We start from the raw sequence: 13,698 nt of genomic DNA, 5'->3' as shown, positions 1-13,698 counted from the left end.
CTTGAAAAGAAAGTGAAAGGAGCCTCAGCAGGGGAGAAAGTAGTACCTCTAGAGATGGCCTGAACGTGCACCAGTCCACCTGGAAAGCCCACCAATGCTCAGACCAAAGCAAGACTACTTTCTTTAAAATATAGAACTTTATTTAGTTATTGGTTCACAGAAAAGTTTTTTCTTACAAAATAACAAAGGCAGCATTTTGTACAGCAACTCACATGGAGGCCACAAAACAGAAGTGTGCAAATGTCAATGCTGGGGATGGGAGGGACCAACACTTGTGTCTAAGGTTCTCAGGGAGAAGCCAGAGCTCCTCACTACTTTTTCCCTCCCTTACACCCACCCAGCGGAGCAGCACCTAGGACCTTACAAAACCAGCCTGGGAAGTTACCTGGCCAAATGTAGAACAGTGACCCCCCAACAGGCTGGTGAAGGTCCTGTGTGAAAGGCCAAGTGGGATGGAGACCATTCAGGCTGGACTGGCCTTGCATCCAGCCTCCTTTTCTCAAGCAGTAGGGCCCAGCCCACCTAGCTCTGCAACCCTGATACATTCACAGTACAGGTAGGTAAAGCCCTGTGGAAGCTGGCCTTTCTCTCCTGACAGGCCACTAACAGCCCCCTAGCTGTGGGCTGGGGCCTGGGGACAGCCAGTAGTGTGACCTTACCTTTAGAGTTCACAGGAAGTGGGTGGGACAAGGTACAGTTTCAAAACAAGGCAGAAAGTGCTCAGTGCCCTGAGGGAGCAGAGGAAGGGTAATTGAGGCCCATAGGGGGACAGCACTGTCATCTGGAGTGAGGAGAGAGCCGTGGAGAGATGGGAGTATATGAGCTAAACTTTGAAGAATGAGTGGGGCCAGCACATATAGTGGTGGAGAAAGGGAAAGCTTGAGCCAAGGCACAGTGGGGGACATAGGGTCAGTAAAGGCAGGAACCACCCATGAGAATATGGACACATCCAGTGCCCAGGCACCTCCATTTGGACAGGCTAGAGCTGGAGGGGTGCTGGTGTGGGTATGCTCACATAGGCTCTGGATCCTGCAGCAGGCATCAAGCTAATAGCTTCCTGAGCTTGGGAGCTCCTTGAGGACAGCGGAGCTTTACGCATCCCTGAATTACCCAGCCATGCATCTGCCTGATGCCTGAAGGAAGCCATCCGCCATATGGGCCTTGTGTTTATATCATGTCCCCTTGTCCTGCCTGGGATAGCCTTTCCCCTCCAAAGGACTGTCTTAGTATAGTAGAACAGTGTCCTTAAGAAAACCAACTCAACTGTGGTGCAGTCCCTGGAAGGATCAAGGGAGGGCCAGGGCCAATCACATAGGGGCCAATTCTGGGGCAGTATCTCTACCCTACCCCAATCATTTCCCTTCCTCAGAAGCAAATGTCTTTCTTGAGAAGAGCCAGGGTTTGGTATGTGTTAAATGAGATTCCCTGTAATTCTGAAAGAATCCTGACCCCAAGTTTTCATATATTGAGTATCCCCAACTCTTCATAAAATGTACCAATGTTAAGAGTGACTAGAAGCCCTCCAATTTCTGTTTGGAGGGCTTCTCCTTGAAAAAAAGTTTTCAATTTCCTGCTGAGGGTTGTGGAGCTAACAGGTTTTAGAGGTACCTTGTTCTGAGTCCCCAGGAAGCATGGGAGCTGTTTTTCCAAGAAGGAGAGACGAGGAGTCTTGTCAGGCACTATGTCCATCCTGAGGGCCTTTGCCCCTTAGCTCTTCTGAGGCAGGTCTGCGTCCTTACAGGATGGTGCAGAAGATGCTGTGGTTGCTGTGGTAACCACCTTCCACTCGAGCTGTGATCCTGGTTGCCATAGCTGTCACTTTCTGCCCACTGTGGGCTGCAGATGGGCCCCTGAGAGAGTTTTCAAGATGAGGCCGTGCTGGTGGGTTCACCAGACGCCATGTATCAGACCTAGAGATACAAGAGGAAAGTCTGAACTCTGGGAATCTATAGAGAATTTACTGAAAGCCCTGTACAATCTGATGTGTGGTTCCAGACCAGTGAATCTCAAGTGTTCAAATCTGGGTATAGATTTTGTTTTGTCTCCTGAGCATGACAGCCCAGAAAAATGAGGTGTGTGAAACTAAGGGGAAAGGTCCTTCATCCTAGTCCAGTCTGTCCTAATCTGCCTCCACTTCCGCATAGAGCCTCAAACAGTTTCCCTCCATGGACTTCAACTTCCCCATTTTTGTTTTTGTCTTGTGCAGGGGATGGAATCCAGGGCCTGGTGCATTCTAGGCCAGTATTGTACCACTGACTTCTATCCCTAGCCAACTGCCCCATGTTTAAGAATTTGAAAACAGTGACTTTTTTTACTTTTTACTTTCCTCTGTTTCGCTGTAGTATGACTGTTCATAGATTTATTCATAATCATCCAAAACTACAAACTGCCTAAACACCTTTCATCTGATGTAAACAAACTGCTATATACGTATATGGAAGTTACCCTGGAATAAAAAGGAATGAGTGACTTCATAAGCAATGCCATAGATAAATCTTGAATGCATTAGGCTAAGTGAAGAGACTCGAGGCACTGGAGTGCAGTGTCTACCACATGTGCCTATAAGACCAGCACTTTGAGAGGCTAAGGCAGGAGGACTAAATTTGAGCTCAGCCTGCCCAACTTAGCAATTTAGACCCTCTCAAATTTAAGACTGAAAATAGAGCTCATTGCAAAGATGGTGGATTCAATCCCAGTGCTGCAGAACAAAAACTTTTTTTACTGAGTGTGGCCATCATTAACTAAGAAATGGCAGTCCATCCAAAGTTTCTGACTGGATGTAGCATGACCATAGCTCTTGTTTCGAAAGGTTAGCCAGGAAGGTGTAATAGTACAGACAGGTGGGGTGGGTGAGGGGGTGACTTGGGCAGACCAGGCAAGAAGCTGCTGCAGTGGGAAAGGTGATAACTAAAGTGTAGGGGTGAAGTGCTGGGGATATAGCTCAGTGGCACAGGTGCCTGCTTGGCAAGTGCAAGGTCCCGCGTTCAATCCCCAGTACCACAAAAATACAAGGGTGACATCAGTAAGAGGACTGCTATTATTTTTCCAACAGTTTAGCAAAGCACTGACTATCAGAATGCTTCAACTGTCCCGATAACAGGTGCTGAGACCTGAGTTAGGGTGGTGGCAGTTACAGAACATTTTGGATATACAAGTAAGAGGGCCTGAGAACAGACTAAACTTTGGTGTTAGGGAGGAAGAGAAGGCAGAGGAAAGACGTGGGAGGCAGTTGTGATACCCTGAGGCAGAGTATTAGAAACAAGGTCAGCAGCAGTAAAAACTAACATGTTTGTAATGCCTTATATATTTAGCTAGACCACAGTCTTTATCTTACATTTGTGCCCCAAAATAGGTATGTGCTAGATTTTACTAAGGCTCGAAAGTTGCTAGGTAATTTGCCCAAGGTCACACAGCCAGTGACAAGTACAACTGAGAATTGATACCACTTTCCCTGGCCTCTCTGGAAGTCCTGAGCCAGGCCTGATAAACCTTAAGTATAGGCCCCCCTTCCCTGACCAGAGCTGAAAGCAGGCTAGACTCACTGGGCTGGGCCTGGCTGCTCTACAACCTCACTGCTAGTCTATACAACAGGTTCAGACAACTTCAGGTACTCACTTTTTCTTGAAGACCAGAAACTTGTTGTTCTGCATAATACAGTCTCTGTTGTTTGAGATCTGCTGAAAGATGGTCTTGCTGGTCTTGCCCTGGAAGATGATATTCTCCTGCACCAGGGCCTTTGCATGGCCCCGCACAGCAATGCCATAAGCCCGGAATGAGTGGATCCGGTTCTTTATCACCTGGGAGAAGCAACCAGAGCTTGTCATGTCTCAGGTACTCAGACTTGTGGGGGAGCCCAGAAAGGGAAACAGCAGTTATAACTCCAAGGGGGAAGATGATGCTCTAAATATCAGCACAGAGCCAGAGGAATGCAAAGGAAAAGTGCCTGGGTAAGCAGGAAAGGCTCACCAGAGGTGGTGACAAGCAAATTGTAGGAGGTTATCAGGTACACAGCAGGGGAGAAGTGTTCACTGAACAAAATGCTGCAAAGGCATGGCAGACAAAGGTCACTGACGACTTAACTGCTACAACATTGTACCCCTGTTCTTCCCATTTTCCCAGTGCTCAGATGCAAAGTCAGAGTCCTTTACTCCTCAAGGGCCTAACTCACGGACTCATATAGATCTAAGAAAAAAACCCACTAGAATCAATTCCACAACACCAAAACCCTAGCACCCAGCACAGTGCTTTCCATAAAAGATGCTCAGAGCTCATGATCCTGTTGGGGAGACAAATGGGTAAAGGAAAGATGGAAAGCACTATACAAAGTATTCTGGGAGTAGCACCCTTAAGTGCCAGAAGCACCACCAAAGTTCAGAAGAGGGCACCTCAAGCAGCCTGGAGGAATCAAAGTTCCTGAAGGTGACAGCTAAACTACAGGGATGAAGTCATAAAGGGGTAAGGGAGGTTCCGGATATACAAGGCATAGTGTGTGCAAAGGCCCTCAGCCAGGATTTCTCTGTAAGCACCTGCTGCCTAACAGGTCCTACGCAAGATCATTCTGTTGGGGGAAGTAAGCAAACAGCCTTGACCCTGACCTGGAGATTACAAGTTACCTCAGGAGACTCCCAATACTATGACTCTGGAAGTTATACCCTCACTCCTGGCTTCCTGGTAGTTAACTTTGGTTCATCCTCTATTCCCAGTCCCTTTATCTTCTGTGTGAAACCACCCTCCCAATCTTTCAGGCTTTTGGCAGGAAGGATGATAATCCTTGAAATCTGTAGTGCTTATGGTTCTGCTTCTTAGTACAGGATTGGGTCCTATGTCTGGGCATTGAGCACTGTGCTGGCAGTCGATGTCACACACATGCACACATACCTTAGTGTCAGACCTGGGCAGCAACTGCAGCCCACTGCCCCGATTGCCAATGATGTCATTTTCGATGACGACAGTGCTGTCACCCTTGGTAATGATGCCATGGCCTCTGTTGTCATAGATACCATTGCCCCGGAGCTCCACCTTACACTGGGCTTCAACCTTGACTCCACTCTGGCGGTTGCAGGAGATGCTGTTGTTGGTCATACGAGTGAGCTGGCTGCTCTGGGCTACAGTGATACCTCTGTCCCCATTGGCATGGATCACATTGGTGATGATGTGCAGGGCCTCACTGCTCTGGACATACAGTCCAGAGGCTACAGGCAGAGGAAGAGGGAGCAGGGTCAGCCCTAACACCACCAATCACCAATCAGGGAAAAGCCTTTCCCAGTTCTGCACCCCAGGAAAGAAGAGGGAGTAACACTCAGACCCAGCCTTGAGTCTGTATCTTCTAAACTAATGATAGACAACAAGAGCAAACCTCAGAACATAAACAAACAAACAAACTAACTAAAAAAACCTGTTTCCTGCTGCAATAACTCCTGAGGTAGCCGGGCACAAGCTCTGAAAAATTTCTTGGCTTTGATGGTCATTGGGCCCAAGCTTTCATCCTGGGCTTGAAAGCCTCCTACGACATAATCATACTGCTGTTTTCACCTCCTGTTATGGGGAGCTTATTCCTCAAGACTGACCCTGTCACCTCTAGACAGACTCTACTTGCTAGAAAGGTATTTTGTTTTGCTTTCCTTCCCATTCTGAGCTGGAATCTGCCCATTATTTTGGGAAATTTTCTTCATAAATTTATAATTTTTTAGTAAACTTACCAGGCTAAGTAGTATGTATATAAAAGGTGTTAAGACATTTTGGAAAGAAAAAATGGTGCTTGGAATTGTATTTGCTGAGAAGGCCCTGTGAACATGAACAAAGACAGACTCAGCAGGAGTAAAGCCTCTGACCTGCTAGAGAGAGAAAGCCTGGCAATGAGACTATGATGTGGTGTCTCCACCTGTTGTATCATCTTTCACAGGAACGAAGAGGACCAGGGGTGTGCTGGGGAGGTGGGATGTGGACAGTGACTGGGTTGATACAGAAGCAGTCTGGGCCATTAGCCTGCAAGCTTAAACCTCTTGGTGACATGTGTCTGTTCTTCCTGGTTTTGTTGAAAACAGCAAAAATAAGTATGTATGAATTTATGCAGCTTTGTCTGTCTACAGGAGAGCATGGTCGCATGGGGGGAACCCTGAATTAGGAGATGACAACTCATTTCCCATATTAGATGGACTGGAACCTGACCTATCTGCCCCATTACTCCCAGAGGAAAACACTTCTGCTTCTCAGGGCCTAGAATCTATTCTTTCCTCCATCAACACTCTGTAATTCTTACCCCGTAAAACTTACCAGTGGGGAATGGGAAGAGGGCAAAATTCAAAGAAAGAAAGGGTAGAGGGGTGTGTTGAGAGGTTAGGAATTTCAAATTGATCTGGGATGTATGGATGAGAGAAGGGGGATTTCAAGTCCAAGGGCTTTGGTATGAGGCAAATAGCAGAAAGAAGTAGCTATCAGGCTGGAAATCCAAACTAGGACAGTCTCTGAGAGCCCTTAAGAGAGTGGGGAGCTGTGGAAGGTCCTTCACCAAGGGCTAGGTGAGGCACACTTACCGCCATTGTGATTAATACTATTAGACTCTACAAGAGCTGTGGTGACAGGCCTGCGCAGGGGGTCATCCTCCTTCTCTAGTTCGGTCTCCCAGAGGATGGCATCCCCATCTTCACTGAAGTTCTCCTGGGCCCCATGGCCTCCAGGGAACTCACTGGCGCCATCCTTCTGGCTAAATACTGCCACTCCATACAGGCCATTGTAGCTCACATGGTTACTGGTGACATGGGGCAGACTGGACGACATCATCCACACACCACAGCCCTTGTTGGCTGGAACAGTAAAAAGAGTTGGTCACTGACACAACAGGTGAGGCATCCCCCAGTGTCTCGCCAAAACGGGAAGCAAAAGGAAATGGCCTGGGGCAAATAATTTCAAGGCTCTGGCTGTGTGCCTATCCTTACAAGAGGGACAGTAACTAAGTCAGGACACTCTCACAAGCTGGACTCATTCCCCAAGGTGTAAAAGCACCCTGAGAACTGCCAAGTCAACTTTCAGATCTGAACACACACAAGATGTAGTGACTACCATGGGGCACCAACTTCATCTATGCAGAGGAGGAAGCCTTAAGACTGAATTCCAGCTCTTACCACTTCCTAGCTTCACTAGGTTACAGAACTCTGTGCCTCAGTTTCTTCCTGTTATTATGGATCTGCCACTGAGTATGCAACCCAGGACCTTGCATAGGCTAGGTAAGCTTTTACCTCTGGGCCACATCATGAGCCCTTTTAAAATTTAATTTTATGTATTTAGTACAGGGTCTGTAGGGTCTCAATATGTAGATGGGACTCGTAGTTATTCTTGTTTTCAGCCTCTCAAGAGCTGGGATTACTGGCATGGGTCACCACGCCCAGCCTCAATCGCTGTCTCAGCACACCCCAGGGGCAGGGCCGGCATGACACGCTGAGGATCGAACCCTGGCTGCTGTGCCCTCCGTAAGCAGGCATTTTAGTCTGCTTGAGCTATCTGGCCAGCCCTTAAAATTTTATTTTGCAGTCAGGTGTGGTGGTGTATGCCTGTAATCCTGGCACTTTGCAAGACTGAAGCAGGGTGATTACAAGTTTGAGTCCAACCTGGACAGCTTAATGAGATCTTGCCTCAAAATATAAAATAAAAATAGGGCTGGAGATGTAGGCTAGTACAAAGCCTTGAATTCAATCTCCAGTACTTCCCAAAAGAAAAACTGAGACAGGGTCTTGCTAAGTTGCCTAGGCTGGCCTTGAACTTGCAACCTTCCTTTAGCCTTAACCCCCAAATATCTGGGATTACAGGTGTGTGCCACCCACTCAGTGGTTTCTTCACCTTTAGATTGGGGATAATTATGTACCTCACTAGAAGGCAGTCACGGAGTTCAATGTGATGATGCCCATGAACAGCCTAGTAGAGATATGGACCCAAATTAATATTATTATTATTGTTAGAGATATAGTCCAGAAATAGTAAGGGTTTTCTCAAAGTCCCAGAGTGAAACATTTTTTAATTCCTGTGATTACCTATCTTTTTTCTTCCTGTGATTACCTGTTTTTCCATTATATTTCTATTTCTCTGGGTCAAAAGATGTAATAAAAGATGTCAGACACTCATGCAGCAGAGCCCAAATGGCCTGCCCTTAGACATAACCCAACTCTTGCCTTTTGGTATTTTGGGAATAAAGCTCTGCTTTACTGACCCCAATGACAATAAATTAGCTTACTAAGTGATTTAAAGGAGAAGCTCTTCATTCTGAGAGGGCCTCACACAATTCCCATAACTCAGATGAGGTCTTCAAGTCCCAGGGAAGCCAGTGACTGTCTCAGGACCCACCAGCTGAAGATGGAACCTGAGTTTCCTGCCTCCCAGGCAGGAGTGCAACCCAGCCTTGCCCCTGGGGACATGGTCCTCACCATAGATGGTATTTCCTTCTATTAGTCCTTTGCCTTCATCTCCCACAACCACACCATCTGAGTAGCCAAAGCAGATAAGATTGCTCCTGAGAACAGGAATCCCTCCACGGCGGATGTCCACGCCTCCCCACTGATTTTCACGGATGACATTTTCTATGAAGAGAAAATGAAATGATGAAAGTCAACACCCAACAGTCACCTCCAATGCTGGCAGTGGGGACTTGGTCAGCTAAGAGAAAGGATACCCCAACCAGGTCCTTCAGCCTTTGCCCTGTTGACAGTCAGCATTTTGAAGCTTGTCTACTAGTTGATGTTTCCGGACTCCTCCACTTTCCCTGAGGGCAGGGTTTGTCTGTCTTGTGCATGCCTACATCCCCATCCCCCCTATTCCTAAGGGTCTTTGGGCTGATGAATGAGGAATGAGAACAAACTAGCTCTAGAGCCGCAGGGGTAGAGTCCAGCCATTCCTCCAAGCCTGAGAAGGCTGCCTGTCCTCAGCCTCAGCTATGTACTCTGACCAAACACTTTTCTCTCCTCTTTTTGGAAGCCATCTCTTCTCAAGGATGGGGTTAAGAGTCACAGCTCAGAACAGCGATCCTAGCCAGTGATGGCGAATGTTTAGAGACAGTGCTCAAACTGCAACCCAAAGCCCACTTGGTCATTGCAAAGTGCCAACACTGCAATTAATCCTGAATACTGAGGTTCAGGGAAAAAACAAAACAGACATTAACATTTTTTGTCTTAAAAGCAACATGCATGCCATAGGTGTTCCACCACTGTGAGATCCTGCTGTCCCCTGCACTGGCCAGGTAGACAGTGGGTCTCCTGAAATCACTAACCTGGCCCTCTGTGACTGGCTCCTTCCTGCCTGTGACCCAGCCCCATTCTCCTCATTCATTACTCTGGGCCCTGAAGCAGTCTCAGTGCTCAGGCATGCTAGGTCTGTTCCAGCATGGGAGACTTTTCCTAGGGTGCTTCCCATCTTCCAGATTCTGTCTTGTATGTTATTCTCTCTGTAAGACCTGCCCTGACCACATGATCTTGACCAAACAGGCCCTCTCTATGTAGATGACCTGTAGAGCCCTTTTCACCCTCAGTATGGCATTCTTTTTGCTTGTTTATATGGGCTTTTACTTATTTACTTCTTTTCCTCTAAACTATGAGTCCATTTTGTTACTGCTGTATCCCCAGCTCCTAGAATGTAGCCTGCATACAGTGGTGCCCAGTAAGTGTCTGATGAGTAAAGCTGCAGTCAGGGGCTTCCCTGGGCCAAGGGAAGCCGCACTGCGCTCTGTGCTGAGGTTCCACTGATACATCAGGCAGATTCAATCCTTGTCTTGTGGAATGTACTGCCTCACAAGGGAGATGGGATAAAACAATGCACCAAGAAAATAAAATGTCCTACAAAGGAAGCATTATAGACACAGTGAGTATATCTATGTACAAAGGGAGGTCAGAGAAGGCTTCTCTGAGGAGGAGACACTTGAGAAAAAAACCTACAGCATACACAGGAGTTGGCTGGATAAAGATTACCAGGGAGACAGCCACACAAAAGCCTACAGGAGGACTCAGATAGTTCCTCTGGTGTCTATGCTTCTGTAGGCATTGTGACCTGCCAGTGAGCCACTGTCAGCCCTGGGTGTGGTAGAGAACAGATACGTAGATCACAGCATGCTATGCCTGCATGAGAATTGTTGCCAGCATGGAGCTGGTGACCTTGGGTGCCAGTTCACTGGTCTGAAAGGGAGGTCTGCAGCAGGTGAGGGACTTGTGTAAGGACCTGAGGCTGGCAAGATTAACACCAGAGGACAGTTCTGTCCATAGCTCTGGGCAGTGCCCAATACATACCTGTGATGAGCCCCTTGCCATTCTCATTCACAGCAATGCCAGCTGCACGTCCCTTGAAAATGTGGTTCCCACTAAAATGGAAAAGGAGAGGTAAGACTAGGATCCAATGTCTCATTTCAAGGTTACCGCCTTCTGCTGGCTTCTGGTGCTCAAGTTGACAGGGTCTAAATTATTTCCTGAAGTCCTGCAAGCCAGGCCCTTGGACACTGTTGGTTGTCACTGGGACTAAAACCACAAATAAGCAATGTAAGCACAATAATATCCAATTGATTGTGACTTTGTTTTGTTGTCATCTATATATAAGTACTATTTTAAAGAGATGTCACCATACTGCATGTATTGGTGACATGAAGAATTGAAGGAGGCTGTGCTAAGCTTGCTTAGGAGTGATTGTAAGTTATATAACTCTTGCAGCAAAAGAATACGTGGTGGCTTAACTCAGCCAAGTCATGTCTTAAACTTTCTCCCAGACCCCTACTTAATGTCACAAACACAGGGAACAAAGTACAAACCCTTCGCTTAAGGTAATTATGTTTTACAGACCCACAACACTGATCTCATTGGGGTATTTTCTTTACTCAAAACTCTAATGTTTCCCTGGCACTTCCAAGGTACTCTATGATCAGAAGTTACTCTAGTAAGCTGTCTTGAACAGTGAGAAAGTGTTTACCTACTAGTAATGGATAAAAATTATGGAATATCACAAAGAATGTTCTGAAATTTTCCAAAGTAATATAAAAGCCATGCAGCCCATACATCAACCTAGAACTGTACATATGGAATAATGCAGGGAGAAAATTCAGGATATATTTACTTGCAATTCAATACAGATCCTCTTTCTCCCCCTTCTCATTACCCTCCCTCTTCCTTTCCCTTCACCCTTCCCTTTTTATTTTCTCTCTCCTTCTCTCCTTCCTTTTCTCTTTCTTCTCTCCTTCCTTCCTTCCTTCCTTCCTGCCTTCTTCCATGCTGGAGATCAACTCAGAACCTTGTGCTTGCCAGACAGGCATGTATGCCACTGAGCTACATCCCTGGCCCTGCCAGCTATTTTTCCAAAGTACAGACATAAATATGGGAATCTTCTGTTCAAAAATCTTTAAACATTATCATGACAAAGCCAATTCTGTCTTCCTCAGCATGGCTGACAAAGGCCTTCCTCATCCAGCCCACTCCATTTTTACCATTTCTTTCCACTGTGTCGCATGGCAGACAGGTGAACACACAGGTATAAAAGGTCATACTTTTATACCTGTCCAAGGGTTCAAGGTTTTCTTGAATAGTCCCAATTAAAAATATTTCCTTTTGGGCCAGGGAGATGGCTCAGTAGAATAAGCACCTGCCTGGGCAAGCACAGGGTCCTGTGTTCAATCCCTGGTACAAAAGAAAAAAAAAAATCATTTTTTTCCCTCAAGCTACAGAGGACCATGCACTCACTCCAGATCTGTTGTGCTCTATTGCTTTTGCTCAGGCCATTCCCTTTACTAGGAAGGTTGTCCTTAGCTCCACCATGGTCCAACTCCAATGCCACCTCCTCTGTGAGGGCTTCCCACATTCTCCCAGTCAAAATGATTCCCTCTTTCTCTTGATACCACTTTAATGGCATCTATTGCAGTCTGTTCCTTACAGTACCTGGGGTAGAAGAAACAGGGTACTGCCACTGTCCTTCCCACTAATGGATCACTTCCTTCAGTGCTGGAGATCAACTCAGGATCAAAATAACAGCATATTTTGGCACTGAGGCCAAATTTAGCCCCAGGATCTTAACATAGTATCCCAAGTACCCACTGTGGACCAGATTGGATTTGGCATGAGTGGAAGTCTATACCACCTACATCTTATAGTATCTCTGTATCTATATTGCCCAGAGGTTGCCTCCTTGTTTACCTTTGTTACTCCTTATAAGAAGTGTTCAGTAATATCTGCTGAATCAAATGTCATACAGAGCCAAATGCCCAAACACAATTGTGTTGAGATTGCGGGGAAAAGATTACTGGGGTAAGCTTATGGGTGAAGTTGTGAAGGACCACCTGAGTGACTCTCCCTGGCGAAACAATTGTCTCTATTTTGGTTGAACCTGACTATTTCCATGTATTGATGTGTGCAGAGTTGGCTAGGACTTTTCCCTTCCATTGGCTTTAAGTAATGCAAATCAGTCCATCTGAGGTACTGATGTGTAATCTTTGAAGCAAAGACAACACGGCAGTGTTTTCCTGGCCTACTTCCTCCCTGTAGCTCCCAAATAAAATATGCATGAGCTGAGATGGGATGGAGAGCCCTGTTTCACACTGTTGGCTTGGATTGAGCCTCGAGACAAGAGGCTATGACTTCCCAGGGCACAGAAGATTACTCATCAGAGCTGACACACTGACCCCAAAACATTAGACACTACCTCAACTGTGTCATGCAGATCACTCCTTCTGCATATCCTCCTCTCTGCACATTGTAGAGGTGACTTTAGCCCTCCTCCAAGCCCAGTTCATGGTACTCACCTACTTCTAACATTCTCACAGTTACTCATCCTTAAGCCACTCTTTTCTTCATGGATTAATAAAACTTAGTTTTGGCCCTGGGTCAAGGCCTTTGCTCCAGTTAGCCAATAACTGTAGCTAGACTTAGTGACTCCTTGACTCCCCATAACTACAATATACTTTAGTGTCTTTATTCTTGCCAAAGATTGCACAGGAAGTGGTATATTGGAATTAACTCACTAGAATTCCAATAACTTCTCCATGGGATTACACATATAAACGTTCTGGGCTGCAGTGAGGACCAAAAAGGATCCTATATGAAGTCTCTTCTTTGCTTCCATCTGTACAGTTGTAGTACACAAAAATGTCTTCAAATGAAGGAAAAGGATTAGGACAACAGTTGAGAGAACACAGAATGAGAACAAGGTAGCAAGGAGCAGCCAGATGGTTTGGGTGCAGTAGTGCATACCTCACTATTGGATTTCCATGGTACAGGATATAAATGCCAGCTTCCTTATTTGAAAAGATTTGGTTGTTCCTGATGACACCTTTCCCATTGCCAAGGACAACAATGCCAGAGCGAAGGCCATGGTGGATCTGGTTACACTGCAAATGAAAACAAGACACCACAGAAAGCGGATCAGGTGTGCCAGCAAGAAGTACAGTGCTCAATCTCTGCCCACACAAATGCACCAGAAAGACAAGCAGGAGAAAAGAACATCACTGGAAGATGCCCAGCACATGACAGAGACCAGACCAACTGCTGTCCTGCCTTTCTACATCAGGGCACATGCAAAAATAGTAAGGGAAGGTAAAAGATAAGAGTCTTCCCTACAGTCTCTTGGGATGTAGTTGCACTGCACTCACTATTGAAGGTTCTTGTGCTTCATCTATAAGGCAACTACAGAAAGCATCTGAGCCTCTTCAGAGCCCCCCAAACACAGAACCATCCAGCAACGGCCTACTTC

At 46.3% G+C, this 13,698-nt stretch overlaps 1 protein-coding gene across 3 annotated transcripts in view; it reads right to left on the bottom strand.

Annotated features, from left to right (window-relative positions):
• Positions 1 to 1,720: 1,720 nt before the first annotated feature.
• Fbxo10 (F-box protein 10) overlaps positions 1,721 to 13,698 on the bottom strand; it is a 58,030-nt gene continuing 46,052 nt past the window's right edge. For all 3 annotated transcript variants that reach the window (XM_023715889.1, XM_023715890.1, XM_004631832.2), the window contains 7 exons: positions 13,200 to 13,336; positions 10,263 to 10,333; positions 8,415 to 8,567; positions 6,534 to 6,803; positions 4,879 to 5,192; positions 3,616 to 3,797; positions 1,721 to 1,910 (listed from right to left, as the gene is read on the bottom strand). In XM_023715889.1, coding sequence (XP_023571657.1) covers positions 1,736 to 1,910; positions 3,616 to 3,797; positions 4,879 to 5,192; positions 6,534 to 6,803; positions 8,415 to 8,567; positions 10,263 to 10,333; positions 13,200 to 13,336 — 1,302 coding nt within the window. In that variant the 3' untranslated portion in view covers positions 1,721 to 1,735. The remainder of the gene's footprint in view (positions 1,911 to 3,615; positions 3,798 to 4,878; positions 5,193 to 6,533; positions 6,804 to 8,414; positions 8,568 to 10,262; positions 10,334 to 13,199; positions 13,337 to 13,698) is intronic.

Source organism: Octodon degus, unplaced genomic scaffold (assembly GCF_000260255.1).
Source record: "Octodon degus isolate 3935 unplaced genomic scaffold, OctDeg1.0 scaffold00045, whole genome shotgun sequence".
Taxonomy (NCBI): domain Eukaryota; kingdom Metazoa; phylum Chordata; class Mammalia; order Rodentia; family Octodontidae; genus Octodon; species Octodon degus.
Note: the sequence above shows the minus strand (reverse complement) of the source record. Positions and strands in the feature narration are given on the sequence as shown.